This window comes from Melanerpes formicivorus, unplaced genomic scaffold (genome assembly GCF_026170545.1).
Source record: "Melanerpes formicivorus ecotype bairdi unplaced genomic scaffold, bMelFor1.0.p_v2 SCAF_253, whole genome shotgun sequence".
NCBI classification, from domain to species: domain Eukaryota; kingdom Metazoa; phylum Chordata; class Aves; order Piciformes; family Picidae; genus Melanerpes; species Melanerpes formicivorus.
The window spans coordinates 68,720-88,416 of record NW_027142605.1 but is presented as its reverse complement, the minus strand read 5'-3'; the positions used below and the strand labels follow the sequence as shown (position 1 = coordinate 88,416).

General features: G+C 56.3%; 1 protein-coding gene across 1 annotated transcript in view; it reads left to right on the top strand.

Moving 5' to 3' along the window:
- The window catches only part of LOC137458491 (acid-sensing ion channel 2-like), a 137,125-nt gene that overhangs the window by 64,215 nt on the left and 53,213 nt on the right, over window positions 1-19,697 (top strand). Inside the window, 1 exon segment of the mRNA XM_068169972.1 lies at window positions 12,234-12,384. Coding sequence (XP_068026073.1) covers window positions 12,234-12,384 — 151 coding nt within the window.

Genomic DNA, 19,697 nt, shown 5'->3' with positions numbered 1-19,697 from the left:
TTCCCCCTGGGCCTGGCTCCAGACACCCTCAGGAAAAGTTCCTCTGCAGCCTTCCTGTAGCCCCCTTCAGGTACTGGAAAGCAGCTCTTTGAGGGTGACAGCAGCTGAACAGGAGCCAGCAGTGTGCCCAGGCAGCCAAGAAGGCCAAGGGCATCCTGGCCTGCAGCAGGAAGAGTGTGGCCAGCAGGAGCAGGGAAGTCCTTGTGCCCTGTGCTCAGCACTGCTGAGGCCACACCTTGAGTCCTGTGTCCAGTTCTGGGCTCCTGAGGTTAGGAAAGAGGTTGAGCTGCTGGAAGGTGTCCAGAGAAGGGCAAGAAAGCTGGGGAGGGGTCTGGAGCACAGCCCTGGGAGGAGAGGCTGAGGGAGCTGGGGTTGCTTAGCCTGCAGAAGAGGAGGCTCAGGGGAGACCTTCTTGCGTCTGCAACTCCCTGCAGGGAGGTTGTAGCCAGGTGGGGGTTGTCTCTTCTGTCAGGCAAGCAGCAGCAGAACAAGAGGACACAGTCTCAAGCTGTGCCAGGGGAGGTTTAGGCTGGAGGTGAGGAGAAAGTTCTTCCCAGCAAGAGAGATTGGCCACTGGGATGTGCTGCCCAGGGAGGTGGTGGAGTCCCCATCCCTGGAGGTGTTTAGGAAGAGCCTGGATGAGGCACTTGGTGCCATGGTTTAGTTGATCAGATGGTGCTGGGTGAGAGGTTGGACTTGATGATCTCTGAGGTCTTTTCCAGCCTGGTTAATTCTGTATTCTGCTTTCTCTGAGGTCCCTCTGGAGCCTTCTTCAGCCTGAACCCCCCCAGCTCCCTCAGCCTGTGCTCATCATTCATTCTGCATCACTTTGTGACATGGGGAAGCCATCAGGGCCTGATGAGGAGCAGAGGGGGGGTGGCAGTTGCCTTACCTTATGGACCAGCATAATTCTCAGCTCTTTGCAGCTTCCCCATCACAGTTCATTCATTTGCTGCCAGAATATTAGTGCCTTTTTTTACTCCTCAACCATCCACTCAGCTGGCTCTGAATGGCAGTGATGGCTCTGGAGGTGATTTATGGGACCTGGAAGGACCCTCCAGAAGTTCCCCATTCAAACAAGTGCTTGGAGCAATCTGCCAGGGCATGGGGTGGCTGATTGCATCAATGAGGAGAAAATTCACATCCCTTACTGACTTCAATGGGCTAATCCCAGAGCCCCAGCAGGCTGGGGGCTGGAAAGGACCTCTGCAGATCCTCCAGTCCAGCCCCACCTGCCAAAGCAGGGCACCCACAGCAGCTTGCCCAGCAGCACAGTGCCCAGGGGGGGTTGGAAGCTCTCCACACAAGGAGATTCCACCACCTCTCTGGGCAGCCTGCTCCAGGCCTCCAGCACCCTCCAAGTAACAAAGGTTTTCCTCTAATTTCCAGTGAAACCTGCTGGGATCCAGTTTGTGCTTCTTGCTCCCTCTCACTGCCACCATTGAGAACAGCCCAGCCCCAGCCTCCTGCCCCCCAGCCTTTAGCTCCTGCTGAGCATTGCTCAGCTCCCCTCTGGGGCTGCTCTTCTGCAGGCTCTCAGCCCCAGGGCTCTCAGCTTTTGCTCCTCCCAGAGCTGCTCCAAGCCCCTCAGCAGCTTTTTAGCTTTCTCCAGTAGTTCCCTGTCCCTCTGGAACTGGGAAGCCCAGAACTGAATCCAGAGGTCTAACCATGGCTCCACCAGGGCAGAGTAGAGGTAGGAGAACCTCCTGAATGCACCCCAGGAGACCACAGCCCTTCATGGCTACAAGGGCACAGTGCTGGCTCCTGGGGAGCTTGGCCCATGGCAATCTCCCCTGCCTCTGCCTTAGTGCTGCTGAAGTGCAATTGTTCAGGAAGAGCAGGCTTTGGGGGATGAAATGAGATCCAGGGGCTGGCATTTGATGTAATCCATGGGGTGGCATTTGGTGGGATCCATGGGGTGGCATTTGATGTGGACTGTGGGGTGGAATTCAGTGTGATCCATGGGCTGGCATTTGATGTGACCCATGGGCTGGCATTCGATGTAATCCATGGGCTGGCATTTGATGTGACCAATGGGCTGGCATTTGATGTGATCCATAGGGTGGCATTTGATGTGATCCATGGGCTGGCATTTGATGGGATGTATAGGGTGGCATTTGATGTGGACTGAGGGGTGGCATTTGATGTGATCCATGGGCTGGCATTTGATGTGATCTATGGGGTGGCATTTGATGGGATGTATAGGGTGGCATTTGATGTAATCCATAGGGTGGCATTTGATGGGATCCATGGGCTGGCATTTGATGTGATCCATAGGGTGGCATTTGATGGGATCCATGGGCTGGCATTTGATGGGATCCATAGGGTGGCATTTGATGTGATCCATGGGCTGGCATTTGATGTGATCCATAGGGTGGCATTTGATGGGATCCATGGGCTGGCATTTGATGGGATCCATGGGCTGGCATTTGATGGGATCCATGGGGTGGCATTTGATGGGATCCATGGGCTGGCATTTGATGTGATCCATAGGGTGGCATTTGATGGGATCCATGGGCTGGCATTTGATGTGATCCATAGGCTGGCATTTGATGGGATCCATGGGCTGGCATTTGATGGGATCCATGGGGTGGCATTTGATGTGATCTATGGGTTGGCATTGGATGGGATCCATGGACTGGCATTTGATGTGATCCATGGGCTGGCATTTGATGTGATCCATAGGGTGGCATTTGATGGGATCCATAGGGTGGCATTTGATGGGATCCATAGGGTGGCATTTGATGGGATATATAGGGTGGCATTTGATGTGACCCATGGGCTGGCATTTGATGGGATCCATAGGGTGGCATTTGATGTGATCCATGGGCTGGCATTTGATGTGATCCATAGGGTGGCATTTGATGGAATCCATGGGCTGGCATTTGATGGGATCCATGGGCTGGCATTTGATGTGATCCATAGGGTGGCATTTGATATATATTTGATATATATTTGATGGGATCCATGGGGTGGCATTTGGTGGGATCCATAGGCTGGCATTTGATGTGATCCATAGGGTGGCATTTGATGGGATCCATGGGCTGGCATTTGATGGGATGTATAGGGTGGCATTTGATGGGATATATAGGGTGGCATTTGATGTGATCCATAGGGTGGCATTTGATGGGATGTATAGGGTGGCATTTGATGGGATCCATAGGGTGGCATTTGATGGGATCCATAGGGTGGCATTTGATGGGATGTATAGGGTGGCATTTGATGGGATATATAGGGTGGCATTTGATGTGATCCATGGGCTGGCATTTGATGGGATGTATAGGGTGGCATTTGATGGGATATATAGGGTGGCATTTGATGTGATCCATAGGGTGGCATTTGATGGGATCCATGGGGTGGCATTTGATGGGATCCATGGGCTGGCATTGGATGGGATCCATGGGCTGGCATTTGATGTGGCCCATGGGCTGGCATTTGATGGAATCCATGGGCTGGCCTTTGATGGGATCCATGGGGTGGCATTTGATGGGATCCATGGGCTGGCATTTGATGGGATGTATGGGCTGGCATTTGATGGGATCCATGGGGTGGCATTTGATGGGATCCATGGGGTGGCATTTGATGGGATCCATGGGGTGGCATTTGATGGGATGTATAGGGTGGCATTTGATGTGGACTGTGGGGTGGCATTTGATGGGATCCATGGGCTGGCATTTGATGGGATCCATAGGGTGGCATTTGATGTGACCCATGGGCTGGCATTTGATGGGATCCATGGGCTGGCATTTGATGTGATCCATAGGCTGGCATTTGATGGGATCCATGGGCTGGCATTTGATGGGATCCATGGGGTGGCATTTGATGTGACCCATGGGGTGGCATTTGATGTGACCCATGGGCTGGCATTTGATGGGATCCATAGGGTGGCATTTGATGTGACTCATGGGCTGGCATTTGATGGGATCTTTGGGCTGGCATTTGATGTGGACTGTGGGGTGGCATTTGATGGGATCCATGGGCTGGCATTTGATGCCACCCTGTCACTGAAGCAGATGAGGAGAGGAGTGTGTCCTGCCCCGTGTGGCAGCCTGGCTCTGCAGGCGCAGGTCTGTGCCGGGAGGGTTCCGTGCAGCTGTGCAGCGGTGGCAGACGATCAGCGTGGGGCTGCTGCCGCCGCTAGCTCGTAGGAGAAGGATCACTAATGCCATCAACAAGGCTCGGGTGGTGCCCAGGACCTCTCTAACTTCTCATTTCCAGGCAGCAGGCTGGGCTCAAACCGGAGCTGTCATCCCCGCTGCCGGCACGGCCCTGCGGCGGCGGCGCCCGGAGCGGCTCGGGCGGGCTGGCTGCAGCGGCACGTCTGCCTGCCCAGCCCCGCGGGGAGAGCAGAGCTCAGTCCCCCAGGCCGAGAGGAAACCCCTGTCCTTGTAAACACATCTCCCAGAGCGTTTAGGGCTCTGCTCGCCGCGGCTCCGGCCTCGTTACTCTTCTCGGCGGCGAGATTAAAGCTGACACCTTGAAGGATGGAGAGCGTGGGGCTTGTCTGACAGCCCTGCTGGGCCAGGTCTCCAGTAACACCGAGCAAACGTGGCTTTAAAGAGATAGCTACAGCGAGCCTTGGGGGAGGAGGAGGAGGAGAAGGGGGAGGAGGAGGAGGGGGAGATACCAACACTATGTCACCGGCACGGCGTTTGCCCTCCTGCTCGAGGCTGATGTTGGAAGGAGCTCTGCTGTTGCCTTGTGGGCTCTGGAGGGTGGCAGAGCAAGTCCCCCTTCAGTACACGGTCTGGGAGTTGGTTGTATTCATAGAGTCATGGAATGGGTTGGTTTGGAAGGCATGAAGCTCATCCAGCTCTATCCCCCTGCCATGCCCAGGGACACCTCCCCCCAGCCCAGCTTGCTCAAGGCCTCATCCAGCCTGGTCTTGAACCCCTCCAGGGAGGAGGCAGCCACAGCCTCCCTGGGCAACCTGTGCCAGAGTCTCCCCAGCCTCACTCTCAGCAATTCCTTCCTCATCTCCAGTCTCAGTCTCCCCTCTCCCAGCTCAAAGCCATTGTTCCTCATCCTGACACTCCCAACCCTTCTCCAAAGTCCCTCCCCAGCTCTCCTGCAGCCCCTTCAGGTACTGGAAGGCTGCTCTGAGGTCTCCCTGGAGCATTCTCCAGGCTGCACAGCCCCAACTCTCCCAGCCTGTCCCCATAGGGGAGGTTCTGCAGCCCTCTGAGCATCTTTGTGGCCTCCTCCAGCAGTTCCATATCCTTCTTATGCTGGGAGGGACCAGAATTGGACTCAGAGCTGCAGATGGGGTCTCAGCAAAGCAGAGGAGAGGAGCAGTATCACCTCCCTTGTCCTGCTGGCCACACTCTCTTGCTGCAGCCCAGGATTTGGTATTCCATATTCCACCTGGGGGGTCCTGGCTGTTCCCCCAGCACCTTTGTGGCACTGGGCTGCAGCAACCTCCCCACCAGAGCCTTGGGGAGGCTTCCATCCCTCCCTGCATGGAACAGCAACTTCATTCCTTCTTTCCTCCTGTGCTCCCCCTTGGAAGGCAGCTGAAGCCTTCCTGCCCACTGGCTGTGAGCTGCCTCCTCCCCAAGCTGTCACCACAGCCTTGTTCTGCTTTGGAAGGAGATCCCCCTGGGACCTGATGCTTCACAAACCTCTTCAGTGCAGGCATCCCTCCCCATTTGCCCTTTGCAGCCATCCTTGCAGTTTAAATAATGTACTGCTGCCTCCTGCCAGGGCCTGAACAAATGGACCCAGGTGATGTGCTTGCATGGAGCCAGCTGGACCATGCTGCTCCTCACACCTCCAGTGGAGTAATGAGATGGCTCAGTGCCACCAGCAGCTCAGCAGGAGCCAGGGGAGAGCTGGGAGCTGGGGGAACCAGGGAGGCATGGAAGCCTTTGGGTTGGAAGAGACCTTTCAGATGGTTGAGTCCAACCATTCTCTAGCTCTACCAAGCCTGGTGCTCAGCCAGGTCTCTCAGCACCACAGCTCTGCCAATCTTCAACCACCTCCAGGGATGGTGCTAGTGGAATGTGTCACTCTGCCAAGGAGTCAGCAATAAGCTCTTCTTCCATAGGATCACAGAATCAATGAGGTTGGAAAAGAGCTCAGAGATCATCAAGTCCAACCTGGCACCCTGCACCTCCTGACAACTCAACCATGGCACCAAGTGCTATATCCAAGCCCTTCCCAAACACCTCCAGGGATGGGGACTCCACCGCCTCCCTGGGCAGCACATCCCAGTGGCCAATCTCTCTTGCTGGGAAGAACTTTCTCCTCACCCCCAGCCTAAACCTCCCCTGGCACAGCTTGAGACTGTGTCCTCTTGTTCTAGTGCTGCTTGCCTGGCAGAAGAGACCAACCCCCACCTGGCTCCAACCTCCCTGCAGGGAGTTGCAGAGAGCAAGAAGGTCTCCCCTGAGCCTCCTCTTCTGCAGGCTAAGCAACCCCAGCTCCCTCAGCCTCTCCTCCCAGGGCTGTGCTCCAGACCCCTCCCCAGCTTTCTTGCCCTTCTCTGGACACCTTCCAGCAGCTCAACCTCTTTCCTAACCTCAGGAGCCCAGAACTGGACACAGGACTCCAGGTGTGGCCTCAGCAGTGCTGAGCACAGGGCACAAGGACTTCCCTGCTCCTGCTGGCCACACTCTTCCTGCTGCAGGCCAGGATGCCCTTGGCCTTCTTGGCCCCCTGGGCACACTGCTGGCTCCTGTTCAGCTGCTGTCCACCAGCACCCCCAGGTCTCTTTCTGCCTGGCTGCTCTCAGCCACTCTGCCCCCAGCCTGTAGCACTGCCTGGGGTTGCTGTGGCCAAAGTGCAGCACCCAGCACTTGGACTTGTAAAGAGTCCCTCCTAAAGAGGATCCTTTCTCCATCATCTCCTGTGGATTCCCTCCCAAAGCCATCTCTGGTCATGGATTCAGATATTCATAGAATGGATTAGGGTGGAAGTGACCTCAAAGCTCATCCAGTTCCAACCCCCTGCCATGGGCAGGGACACCTCCCACCAGTCCAGCTTGCCCAATGCCTCATCCAGCCTGGCCTTGAACACCTCCAGGGAGGAGGCAGCCACAGCCTCCCTGGGCAACCTGTGCCAGAGTCTCCCCAGCCTCACTGCAAAGGATTTCTTCTTCATCTCCACTCTCAGTCTCTCTTCTCCCAGCTCAAAGCCATTGTTCCTCATCCTGCCACTCCCAGCCCTTGTCAGAAGTCCCTCCCCAGCTCTCCTGGAGCCCTTCAGCTACTGGAAGGCTGTTGTGAGGTCTCCCTGGAGCCTTCTCTTCCCCAGACAGGACCTGTCAGGAGAGTCCCTTCTTCCCCTTTTCTTTTCTCCCTTTGCTCTGTTGGCCACAGCTCGATGGGATGATGTGTGTCTGAACTTTTGTGTGCCAGAAGTGAGGAGAAAATGATTTCTGAGGATGCTAATTTGCACTCTCCAGTGGTTAGTGCCTTAATCTGACAGCTAATGTCTTGCCTTGTCAGGGAGCCCCAGCCTCAGCCTTTGTCTGCAGCTGCAGAAGTAATTCACAGCCCTCCAATTACTGCCTCTTACCAGCGTTTTGCTCCCTCCTGAAAGGATAATTTATCACAGATCTGTCCTGTGTTTGCTGCTTATAAACTGTGAAATAGCTTTGATTCCACTCCTCTGGTCAGCCTTGCTTCCCTTCCTGAGCACCAGCCTGCTTTGAGCTGCTGACTCAAGCCACACCTTGAGTCCTGTGTCCAGTTCTGGGCTCCTCAGGTTAGGAAAGAGGTTGAGCTGCTGGAAGGTGTCCAGAGAAGGGCAAGAAAGCTGGGGAGGGGTCTGGAGCACAGCCCTGGGAGGAGAGGCTGAGGGAGCTGGGGTTGCTTAGCCTGCAGAAGAGGAGGCTCAGGGGAGACCTTCTTGCTCTCTGCAACTGCCTGCAGGGAGGTTGGAGCCAGGTGGGGGTTGGTCTCTTCTCCCAGGCAAGCAGCAGCAGAACAAGAGGACACAGTCTCAAGCTGTGCCAGGGGAGGTTTAGGCTGGAGGTGAGGAGAAAGTTCTTACCAGAGAGAGTTGTTGGCCACTGGGATGTGCTGCCCAGGGAGATGGTGGAGTCCCCATCCCTGGAGGTGTTTAGGAAGAGCCTGGATGAGGCACTTGGAGCCATGGTTTAGTTGATGGGTGGAGAGGAGAAGCTGCTGGGATGGATACAGAGGAGAAGCTGCTGGGGGATATGCAGAGAAGCTGCTGGGATGGGTGCAGAGGAGAAGCTGCTGGGATGGGTGCAGAGGGGAAGCTGCTGGGGGATGTGGAGAGGAGAAGCTGCTGGGATGGGTGCAGAGGAGAAGCTGCTGGGGGGGATGTGCAGAGGAGAAGCTGCTGGGATGGGTGCAGAGGAGAAGCTGCTGGGGGGTGTAGAGAGAAGCTGCTGGGGGATGTGCAGAGGAGAAGCTGCTGGGGGATGTGGAGAGGAGAAGCTGCTGGGGGATGTGGAGAGGAGAAGCTGCTGGGGGATGTGGAGAGGAGAAGCTGCTGGGGGGTGTGGAGAGGAGAAGATGCTGGGATGGGTGGAGAGGAGAAGCTGCTGGGGGATGTGCAGAGAAGCTGCTGGGGGGTGTGGAGAGAAGCTGCTGGGGGATGTGCAGAGAAGCTGCTGGGGGCTGTGCAGAGAAGCTGCTGGGGGATGTGGAGAGGAGAAGCTGCTGGGATGGGTGGAGAGGGGAAGCTGCTGGGATGGGTGGAGAGGGGAAGCTGCTGGGGGGTGTGCAGAGAAGCTGCTGGGGGTGTGTGTGCCATGCTGTGTACAGTAGGGTGATGACTGCTGGCACTGTAGTGCAGGAGCTGTCAAGAAGCCTTCAAGGTGGCCTCTTCAGGGAGGTCTCCAGGGAGGTCTCTAGCTGCAGGGAGTGCAGTGACTTTCTGCCTTTCCTTCTTCCTTCCCCCCCTTTTCATCTTGGTCTCTCTTGTTGGTTTGTTGCTGTTTGTTTGATGTATCTGTGGCTCCTTGGTGCCTGGGAGCAGGGCTGAGCCTAGCAGAAGACTGCCTGCAGGCATCTGGGGTCACTGCCTGAGCACTGACACTCCTCATGGCTCATGGCTCACAGCTGCTCCTCCCAGAAGCTTCCTCCAAGCAAGCTCAACCTGCAGGGAAAAGCTCTCATTGCTTCCCCCTCACTTTGACCTCTCTGATTCTGACTGGGGCCTCTTAGACCTGGGGCTGCCCTCCCAGGGAGGGCAGCTGGAGCTGAGCAGTGGAGCAGTGTGCAGCTGGCTCAGAGCCCGAGTGGAGGCAGCTCCAGGGGGTTTGGTTGGGTCAGGAGTGTGCTCTGGGGGTGAAGCCACCGACTCTCCTCACCTGCTGGGCTTTGGTTTGCACTGAGGAGCTACCTTGGAGCACTTGGGCTCAACTCCTCGTGGATGACACTTAGTGAGAAGATAAACCCCTGCCCAAACAGGCACCTGCTGCATGGCACTGGGCTCAAGCTGGTCCTAAGGAGTAAAAAGCCTCCTCCCCAGCTCTCTTGGTCTCCTAGTCCAGCCTACCCAGCACAGGCTGGGAGGGGATCTGCTGGAGAGCAGCCCAGTGGAGCAGGAGCTGGGAGTGCTGGGGGGCAGCAAGTGCTGCATGGGGCAGCAATGAGCCCTGGGGGCCAAGAAGGCCAAGGAGGTCCTGGGGGCTGCACTCAGAGGAGTGTGGCCAGCAGAGCCAGGGAGGTTCTCCTCCTCCTCTACTCTGTCCTGGTGAGGCCACATCTGGAATATTGCATCCAGCTGTGGGCTCCCCAGCTCAGGAGGGACAGGGATCTGCTGGAGAGAGCCCAAGGAAGGCTCCAAGGATGCTGAAGGGACTGCAGCACTGCCTGGGGAGGAGAGGCTGAGAGCCCTGGGGGTGTTGAGTCTGGGTGCCAGGTTGGACTTGATGATCTCTGAGGTCTTTTCCAACCTTATTGATTCTATGATTCTATTTCCTAATACCCAACACCTCCTGACAACTAAACCATGGCTCCAAGTGCCACATCCAAGCCCCTCTTGAACACCTCCAGGGATGGGGACTCCACCACCTCCCTGGGCAGCACATCCCAAAGGTCAATCTCTCTTGCTGGGAAGAACTTCTTCCTCACATCTAGCCTAAAGCTCCTCTGGCACAGCTTGAGACTGTGTCCTCTTGTTCTGCTGCTGCTTGCCTGGGAGAGGAGACCAACCCCCACCTGGCTACAACCTCCCTGCAGGGAGTTGGAGAGACCAAGAAGGTCTCCCCTGAGCCTCCTCTTCTCCAGGCTAAGCAACCCCAGCTCCCTCAGCCTCTCCTCCCAGGGCTGTGCTCCAGACCCCTCCCCAGCTTTCTTGCCCTTCTCTGGACACCTTCAAGTCTCTCAATGTCTTTCTTTGGTTGGACTTGATGATCTCTGAGCTCCTTTCCAACCTGGCTGGTTCTGTGATTCTCTGATTCTGTGATTCTCTGACTCTGTGGTTCTCTGATTCTCTGATTCTGTGACTCTCTGATTCTTTCTGTGGGATTGGGGTCCCAGCCCTGCAGCTGCAGCCAGCCCTGGCTGCTGTCACTTCAGATCTTGTTTGCTGGATGAAGAGGCCCTGAGCTGCAGATTTTCCTCCTCACTTTCCACAGCTGGCAAAGAGTCCTCCATGAAACCCCCAGGATTTGCTTGGCTAAGGACTGCTGCAGCTCCCCCAGCAGCTCAGCCCTTCCTCAGCACCCACTCCCCCAGTCTCCTGCTTTTGCCCCTGCTCCTCACTCCCTCAGCTTTGCTTCTTTTGCTGCCTTTTCAGCCGTCCTAACGAGGACTTCTCCCTTCAAAGCCTATCTGGGAAGAGCCATCTCCGAGGCCCTGGCTGCTCACACCGAGGCTGACTGCTGCTCAGCTCTCTCTTTCCAGCTCGAATGCTTTAATAGGTCACTCAAGTACTGGAGTGGGATTTTCACTTGGATGTGAAAGCTTTCTTAAAGGCCATTTGCCTTCCCTCTTTCATCTTTTTTGTCTTCCCCCCCCTCCCCTCCTCCTTCCCCCCTAGCAAACTCTTCATACTCCCTGCAGCCTTTCTGCTCCCCTTGGGGCTTTTAAACCTGGACACAGAATCAGAAAGGTTTAGCTTGGAAGGGAGCTTAGAGCTCAGCCAGTTCCAGCCCCCTGCCATGCCCAGGGACCCCTCCACCAGCCCAGGCTGCTCAAAGCCTCATCCAGCCTGGCCTTGAGCACCTCCAGGGAGGAGGCAGCCACAGCCTCCCTGGGCAGCCTGTGCCAGAGTCTCCTCAACCCTCACACTCCAGAATTTCTTAGTATCAGTCAGGGTTGGAAGGGACCACAAGGATCAGCCAGTTCCAACCCCCCTGCCATGGGCAGGGACACCCCACACTAAATCAGCCTGGCCAGAGCCTCAGCCAGCCTGGCTGCAAACACCTCCAGGGCTGGGGCCTCAACCACCTCCCTGCACAACCCATTGCAGGGCTTCACCACTCTCATGGGGAAGAACTTCCTCCTCCCCTCCAGCCTGAATCTTCCCACCCCCAGCTTCATTCCATTCCCCCTAGTCCTATCACTCCCTGAGAGCCTGAGCAGTCCCTCCCCAGCCTTCTTCCTCATCTCCAGTCTCAGTCTCCCCTCTCCCAGCTCAAAGCCATTCCTTCTCATCCTGTCACTCCAAGCCTTTGTCAGAAGTCCCTCCCCAGCTCTCCTGGAGCTCCCTCAGGCACTGGAAGGCTGCTCTTAGGTCTCTCTGGAGCCTTCTCTCCTGCAGGCTGAACAGCTCCAACTCTGTAGCCTGGAGCTGGGTGATCACAGAATCATAGAATCAGTCAGGGCTGGAAGGGACCACAAGGATCATCCAGTTCCAACCCCCCTGCCATGGGCAGGGACACCCCACACCAGATCAGCCTGGCCAGAGTCTCAGCCAGCCAGCCATAGGTCTGCTGCCAGCTGTAGGTCTGCAGCCATGAGCACACAGCAGGGCAGGGCTGAGCTGCCTGACCCAAAGGCAGGGAATCTGCTGCATTTCATTACAAGCTCCATCACAGCCTGTCCCTGTGCTTCCCAGGGACTTAACATGATGTGACTCTGCTGAGCTGCTGCAGACATTTGCTCACTGCTCTAAATCAGCTTTGCCCTCCTTCTCTCCCATCCTTCATTTGCTGTAAGGAGAACACAGAGCACTAAGTGATTTGATTAGCTTGAGCTGTGGGCATTTCCCTTCCAGCTGCAGAGGGCTGCTCAGCTGCCTTTGGTGTGGAAGAGGCAGTGATGGCAGGGGGAGGCTGCAATGATTTCTCTCCTCTTCTCTCCTTGCAGGTGTTTACAAAGTATGGGAAGTGCTACATGTTTAACTCAGGAGAAGAAGGACGACCTCTGCTCACCACGGTGAAGGGAGGGACAGGCAATGGGCTGGAGATCATGCTGGACATACAGCAGGATGAGTACCTGCCAATATGGGGAGAGACAGGTAAGACCTTCTCTTGGCTCCTGAGAGAGTGTGTGTGCTGGGGACTGTGCTGGAAAGACCAGCCCAGGCCATCCCACCCCATCCTATCCCATCCCATCCCATCCCATTCTACCCCATTCACATCCCATTCTATCCCATCCCATCCCATCCCATTCTACCCCAATCACATCCCATTCTATCCCATCCTATCCCATCCCATCCCATCCCATTCCACCCCATGCCATCCCACCCCATCCCATCCCATCCCATTCTACCCCATTCACATCCCATCCTATCCCACCCCATCCCATCCCACTCTATCCCATTCTATCCCATCCCACTCTATCCTATCCCATCCCATCCCATCCCATTCTATCCTACCCCATCCCATCCCATCCTGTTCTACCCCATCCCACCCTATCCCATCCCATTCTACCCCATCCCATCCCACTCTATCCCATTCCATCCCATCCCACTCTATCCTACCCCATCCCATCCTATCCCATTCTATCCTATCCCATCCTATCCCATCCCACTCTATCCCATTCTGTCCCATCCCAACCTCTCCCCCAGCACCATCTGATCAACTCAACCATGGCACCAAGGGCCTCATCCAGGCTCTTCCTAAACACCTCCAGGGATGGGGACTCCACCACCTCCCTGGCCAGCACATCCCAGTGGCCAATCTCTCTTGCTGGGAAGAACTTTCTCCTCACCTCCAGCCTAAACCTCCCCTGGCACAGCTTGAGACTGTGTCCTCTTGTTCTGCTGCTGCTTGCCTGGCAGAACAGACCAACCCCCACCTGGCTCCAACCTCCCTGCAGGGAGTTGCAGAGAGCAAGAAGGTCTCCCCTGAGCCTCCTCTTCTGCAGGCTAAGCAACCCCAGCTCCCTCAGCCTCTCCTCCCAGGGCTGTGCTCCAGACCCCTCCCCAGCTTTCTTGCCCTTCTCTGGACACCTTCAAGCCTCTCAATGTCCTTCTTAACTTGTTTGTACTCAGCTGAAGATGAGAGGCCTAGGGAAGGGTTCTTGTGTCCCTAGACCTGAGCTGCTGTTGTGGGGCTGAACTGTGCTGGTTGGTAAAGTCTCTACCTGCCCATGAAATGCTGTGAGAGTCTCTTCTTAGTCTCAGGTGATAGAAGGAGAAGAAATGCCCTGAAATGGTGCCAGGGGAGGGTCAGGTTGGCGATGAGGAACAATTTCTTCACTGCAAGAGTGGTCAGGGAGTGGCACAGGCTGCCCAGGGAGGTGGTGGAGTCCCCATCCCTGGAGGTCATCCAGAAACCTGTGGCCGTGGCACTTGGGGCTGTGGTTTAGTGGCCAGGGTGGGGTTGGGTTGCAGGTTGGCCTGGGGAGGCCTTTTCCAGGTGCAACAACTCTCTGACTCCGTGATTGAAGGCAGAATCATGCACAGAGGGCTCTGGGTTTGGTTGAATGGTGTAGGGGAGGCTCTTGGCCTCCCTCCATGCAAATTTGGCCATGCTCTTACAGGCCCAGGTAGGACTGGTGCTCGACTTTGGAGCTCATCCAGCATTAATCTTTGGCACCCACCAAGGGAGCTCTTTTCTCCCCCCCCCGCCCCCTTCACACAGCACCTTCTGCAAGCTGCCTTCAATCTTCATTGAGCTCTCTGGACACCAGCAGAATGGCAATATTAACTGGAGTGGTTAATAGTTGCTGTTCCCATGGCAACACTTAACTCAGCTCTTAGTAGGTAGGTGAAGGAGTTGATGATTTCCAAATATTTGCATAATAATGTAAATGTGTTTGGAATTAAATCTCCTCAGCTGCCACCACTGGGGCTGCACAGCCTTGGCTCTCCTGCAGGGTGCTGGCTCAAGGACAAGCAGCTCTTAGCAGTGAACTCCAACCCTTCCTCTGCAGAGGGATGGGGGTGGGCTGGGGCTGACTCAGCCTGGAGAGGAGGAGGCTCAGGGGAGACCTTCTTGCTGTCCAGAGAAGGGCAAGGAGGCTGGGGAGGGGTCTGGAGCACAGCCCTGGGAGGAGAGGCTGAGGGAGCTGGGGTTGCTTAGCCTGCAGAAGAGGAGGCTCAGGGGAGACCTTCTTGCTCTCTGCAGCTCCCTGCAGGGAGGTTGGAGCCAGGTGGGGGTTGGTCTCTTCTGCCAGGCACCCAGCAGCAGAACAAGAGGACACAGTCTCAAGCTGTGCCAGGGGAGGTTTAGGCTGGAGGTGAGCAGAAAGTTCTTCATGGAGAGAGTCATTTGTCATTGGGATGTGCTGCCCAGGGAGGTGGTGGAGTCCCCATCCCTGGAGGTGTTCAGGAGGGGATTGGATGTGGCACTTGGTGCCATGGTCTAGTCATGAGGTCTGTGGTGACAGCTTGGACTTGATGATCTTTGAGGTCTCTTCCAACCTTGGTGATATTGTGTGACTGTGAGAGGCTGAGGGAGCTGGGGCTGCTTAGTCTGCAGAAGAGGAGGCTCAGGGGAGACCTTCTTGCTCTCTGCAGCTCCCTGCAGGGAGGTTGTAGCCAGCTGGGGGTTGGTCTCTTCTCCCAAGCAAGCAGCAGCAGAACAAGAGGACACAGTCTCTAGTTGTGCCAGGGGAGGTTCAGGCTGGAGGTGAGGAGAAAGTTCTTCCCAGCAAGAGAGATTGGCCAGTGGGATGTGCTGCCCGGGGAGGTGGTGGAGTCCCCATCCCTGGAGGTGTTTAGGAAGAGTCTGGATGAGGCACTTGGTGCCATGGTTGAGTTGATCAGATGGTGCTGGGGGAGAGGTTGGACTTGATCTCTGAGGTCTTTTCCAACCTGGTTTATTCTACTCTACTCTACTCTATTCTATTCTATCTCTGGAGGTCCCTTCCAACCCCTCACATTCTGTGATTCCCAGTGAGTGAAGCTCTCCATTTCCCCCTGATCTGTTCCATTCACTCTGTAACTCTTCAGCAGTTCCTATGCACTGGGTTTTGCTGCTCCATTTTCCCAGTAGCCATCCTGTGCCCACTAACTGCTCTTTTCGTGGCCTCTTAGCCAGTCTGATTTGTGTGGTTGACCTTTTCTCCCCAGTTTCCAACTTCCTCAGCATCCCTCAAACATGGCTGCTCCAACCATTCCCATTCCCTGCTGGCTGTCCCCAAGTTTTCCCAGAGCTATCCTGGAGCTTCCCCTCCCAGATGCTGTCTCAAGACTTGGGTTTGTACTCCATGAAAGGCTTCACTGGTGCTGAAGACAAACCAGCTTTCATCACTGCAGGGGGAATCATGCAGTGTGGTGGCCTTGGTTTGTGCATCCTGCAAGGGTCTGGCCCATAGGCAACACATTGGTTCCACACTGGGCCACAACAACCCCAGGCAGTGCTACAGGCTGGGGGCAGAGTGGCTGAGGGCAGCCAGGCAGAAAGAGACCTGGGGGGAGTGGTGGACAGCAGCTGAACAGGAGCCAGCAGTGTGCCCAGGGGGCCAAGAAGGCCAAGGGCATCCTGGCCTGCAGCAGGAAGAGTGTGGCCAGCAGGAGCAGGGAAGTCCTTGTGCCCTGTGCTCAGCACTGCTGAGGCCACACCTGGAGTCCTGTGTCCAGTGCTGGGCTCCTCAGGTTAGGAAAGAGGTTGAGCTGCTGGAAGGTGTCCAGAGAAGGGCAAGAAAGCTGGGGAGGGGTCTGGAGCACAGCCCTGGGAGGAGAGGCTGAGGGAGCTGGGGTTGCTTAGCCTGCAGAAGAGGAGGCTCAGGGGAGACCTTCTTGCTCTCTGCAACTCCCTGCAGGGAGGTTGGAGCCAGGTGGGGGTTGGTCTCTTCTGCCAGGCAAGCAGCAGCAGAACAAGAGGACACAGTCTCAAGCTGTGCCAGGGGAGGTTTAGGCTGGATTTTGGGAAGAAATTCTTCCCAGCAAGAGAGATTGGCCACTGGGATGCGCTGCCCAGGGAGGTGGTGGAGTCCCCATCCCTGGAGGTGTTTAGGAAGAGCCTGGATGAGGCCCTTGGTGCCATGGTTGAGTTGATCAGATGGTGTTGGGTGATAGGTTGGACTGGATGATCTCTGAGGTCTCTTCCAACCTGGTTAATTCTATCCTATCCAACAGCCACCCTAGGATCCCTCCAGCCCAGTTCACTGCCTGCCCTCCCCACCAGCCATGGCCAGGGCTCCCTGTCAGACCTTTCCTGCTGCGCTCTGGTTTCCTCTGAGCCTCCTTGGCCCCGGAGCTGCTGTGGTTGTGGTGCTTTGTGGGGCTGAATTCTGTCCCTGCCAAGCTGGCAGAGTGAGTCCTGCTTCTGCATTTAGGCCTGGAGCTGCTCTGCTTCCTCGCTGCAGCCTTGGAGATGCCACCACGCCGCGTCCTCCTCCCCAGGCAAACGCTTGGCACGTGGGCTCCCAGCACTCCTCATTTGGCTGCTGGCTGCACGCCTCAGGGTCTCAGCTTGCTGTTCTCAGCTGCTCTTTGCAATTCAAATAAGACTGGAAGAAGGAAAACATTGCTTCATAGCTTGGAGTAGGGCAGCTCCAGGAGCTGCTGCCTCCCTGTCACGTTGGCAGATGCCTTGAAATGCCAGGGCCGGGGGGAGGGGGGGGGAAGAGAAGTGATTTAATTGTTCCTGACTGGGCAAACAGAGTGAAGTCTATTGTCATCCTAAGGAGACCTTTACTGAGTAGCCCTCAATATGCTGGGAAGCTGAAGTGCCTTGTTGAGCAAATCCCTGGCAAGAGGAGAATCCACCTCATGCTCTGCAGCCTGCGTGCGGGGGGGGGGCTGCAGCTTGAGCTCCTCAGACCGAGGAGCTGAGAAGAGCACACAGCCTGCTTCAGCCCTTCCCTCCCCCAGTGCTCACAAGAGGGTCTTTGGGCAGTGTCAGGTGCCATGGCAGCCAGGCTGCTCTGCCATCCTTGGGCTGTGCAAAAAATATTGGGTCAGGGCTGTCAGAAGCCTGAGGAGGGGGAAAGAAAATGGATGAAGACAAGGAGGGGGGGGTGGGGAGGGAAGGAAAAAGAGTTGGAAATCTCTCTCTTGGCAATTCTGCACTCCCACAGCTTCTCTTTTCTGGCATTATTTTTGCTTTAACCAGCAGCCTGCAAGACAGGAAAAGAGTTGGGGAAAGAGTTTCAGAGATTCACAGAACAGGTTTGGGCTGGAAGGGAGCTCAAAGCTCAGCCAGTTCCAACCCCCCCCCCCCCCCTGCCGTGCCCAGGGACACCTCCCACCAGCCCAGGCTGCTCAAGGTCTCATTCTTGAGCACAGCCTCCCTGGGCAACCTGTGCCAGTGTCTCCTCACCCTCACTGCAAAGAATTTCTTCCTCCTCTCCACTCTCAGTCTCTCCTCTCCCAGATCAAAGCCATTGTTCCTCAGCCTGGCACTCCCAGCCCTTCTCCACTGCTCTCCTGCAGCCCCTTCAGCTACTGGAAGGCTGCTCTAAGGTCTGCCTGGAGCCTTCTCTTCCCCAGGCTGAGCAGCCCCAACTCCTGGAGCCTGGAGCTCCCCTGCTCTACTCTCTCTCCACCCTCACTCTGAAGAATTCTTTCCTCATCTCCAGTCTCAGTCTCTCCTCACCCAGCTCAAAGCCATTGTTCCTCATCCTGGCACTCCCAGCCCTTGGAAAAGTCCCTCCCCAGCTCTCCTGGAGCCCCTTCAGGTACTGGAAGGCTGCTCTAAGGTCTCCCTGGAGCTTTCTCTTCCCCAGGCTGAGCAGCCCCAACTCCTGGAGCCTGGAGCTCCCCAGCTCCACTCTCTCCCCACCCTCACTCTGAAGAATTCCTTCCTCATCTCCAGGCAATGCTTGGATTCGGTGCCATGCTCAGGGACACCTCCCATTAGCCCAGCTTGCTCAGAGCCCCATCCAGCCTGGTCTTCAACACTTCCAGGGATGAGGCATCCACAGCTTCCCTGCCCAGCCTGTTCCAGTGCCTCCCCACCCCTCAGGAAATGAGTGAAACCACTTCCAGGGCTGAGCTTTTGTTGTGCTCCTTGGGGCAAGAGAGAGAAATGCAACCAAAGGCCATGCAAGAAACTCTTGATTGCTAGCAGTGGCTGCTGGGGAAGAGAATCCCCTCCTGGTTCATCTCTCTGGAGGGGCCTGAGGGTGTGTATGGTGTCCCTGATGGAGCAGGAGAGGGGACTGGAGATCACTCAGGCTCTGGGGCTGGAAAGAAGAGCTGCAGTGGGAGCCTCCTGCCTTGGTGCCAGGAGGTGCTGGGTGAGGATGGACATTTCACTACCCTTCAGCAGGACCAGGCTGCAGGAGAGAGAAAAGGGCCATGAGGAATGTGCTGGAAAATTGCACTAAGGAGCAGCATGAAATCTGTAGAGCTGAGGCTCAGATCCACTCAGGAGGCTCTCAGGGAGTATTATGGGCTGTTGGCATGGCATTCAATAGAAAACAGGGGCTGAGAGCAAGACTTACTGGTCTAGGTCAGAGGGGCACAGAATGGAGGGGGCTGGAAGGGACCTGTGGAGATGAGAGGATGTTAGGGGTTGGGAGGAACCTCTGGAGATCATCCAGTCCAACTTCTGTGCCTGAGCAGGAGCAGAGAATTCAGCACAGGTCCCACAGGAACACATCCAGACAGGGCTGGGAAGGCTCCAGAGCAGGAGACTCCACAACCTCTCTGGGCAGCCTGCTCCAGGGCTCAGCAGCCTCAATGTGAAGTTTCTCCTCATGTTTAGCTGTTCAAATTGCTCTCTGTTGCCCCTTGCCTTGTCCCTGGCCAATCTCTCTTGCTGGAAAGAACTTTCTCCTCACCTCCAGCCTAAACCTCCCCTGGCACAGCTTGAGACTGTGTCCTCTTGTTCTGCTGCTGCTTGCCTGGCAGAAGAGACCAACCCCCACCTGGCTCCAACCTCCCTGCAGGGAGTTGCAGAGAGCAAGAAGGTCTCCCCTGAGCCTCCTCTTCTCCAGGCTAAGCAACCCCAGCTCCCTCAGCCTCTCCTCCCAGGGCTGTGCTCCAGACCCCTCCCCAGCTTTCTTGCCCTTCTCTGGACACCTTCCAGCAGCTCAACCTCTTTCCTAACCTGAGGAGCCCAGAGCTGGACACAGGACTCCAGGTGTGGCCTCAGCAGTGCTGAGCACAGGGCACAAGGACTTCCCTGCTCCTGCTGGCCACACTCTTCCTGCTGCAGGCCAGGATGCCCTTGGCCTTCTTGGCCCCCTGGGCACACTGCAGGTTCCTGTTCAGCTGCTGTCCACCAGCACCCCCAGGTCCCTCTCTGCCTGGCTGCTCTCAGCCACTCTGCCCCCAGCCTGTAGCACTGCCTGGGGTTGCTGTGGCCAAAGTGCAGAACCTGGCACTTGGATGTGTTCAGTCTCCTGCCCTTGGCCTCTGCCCATCTCTCCAGCCTGGCAAGGTCCCTCTGCAGAGCTCTCCTAGCCTCTAACAGATCAACACATGCAGGA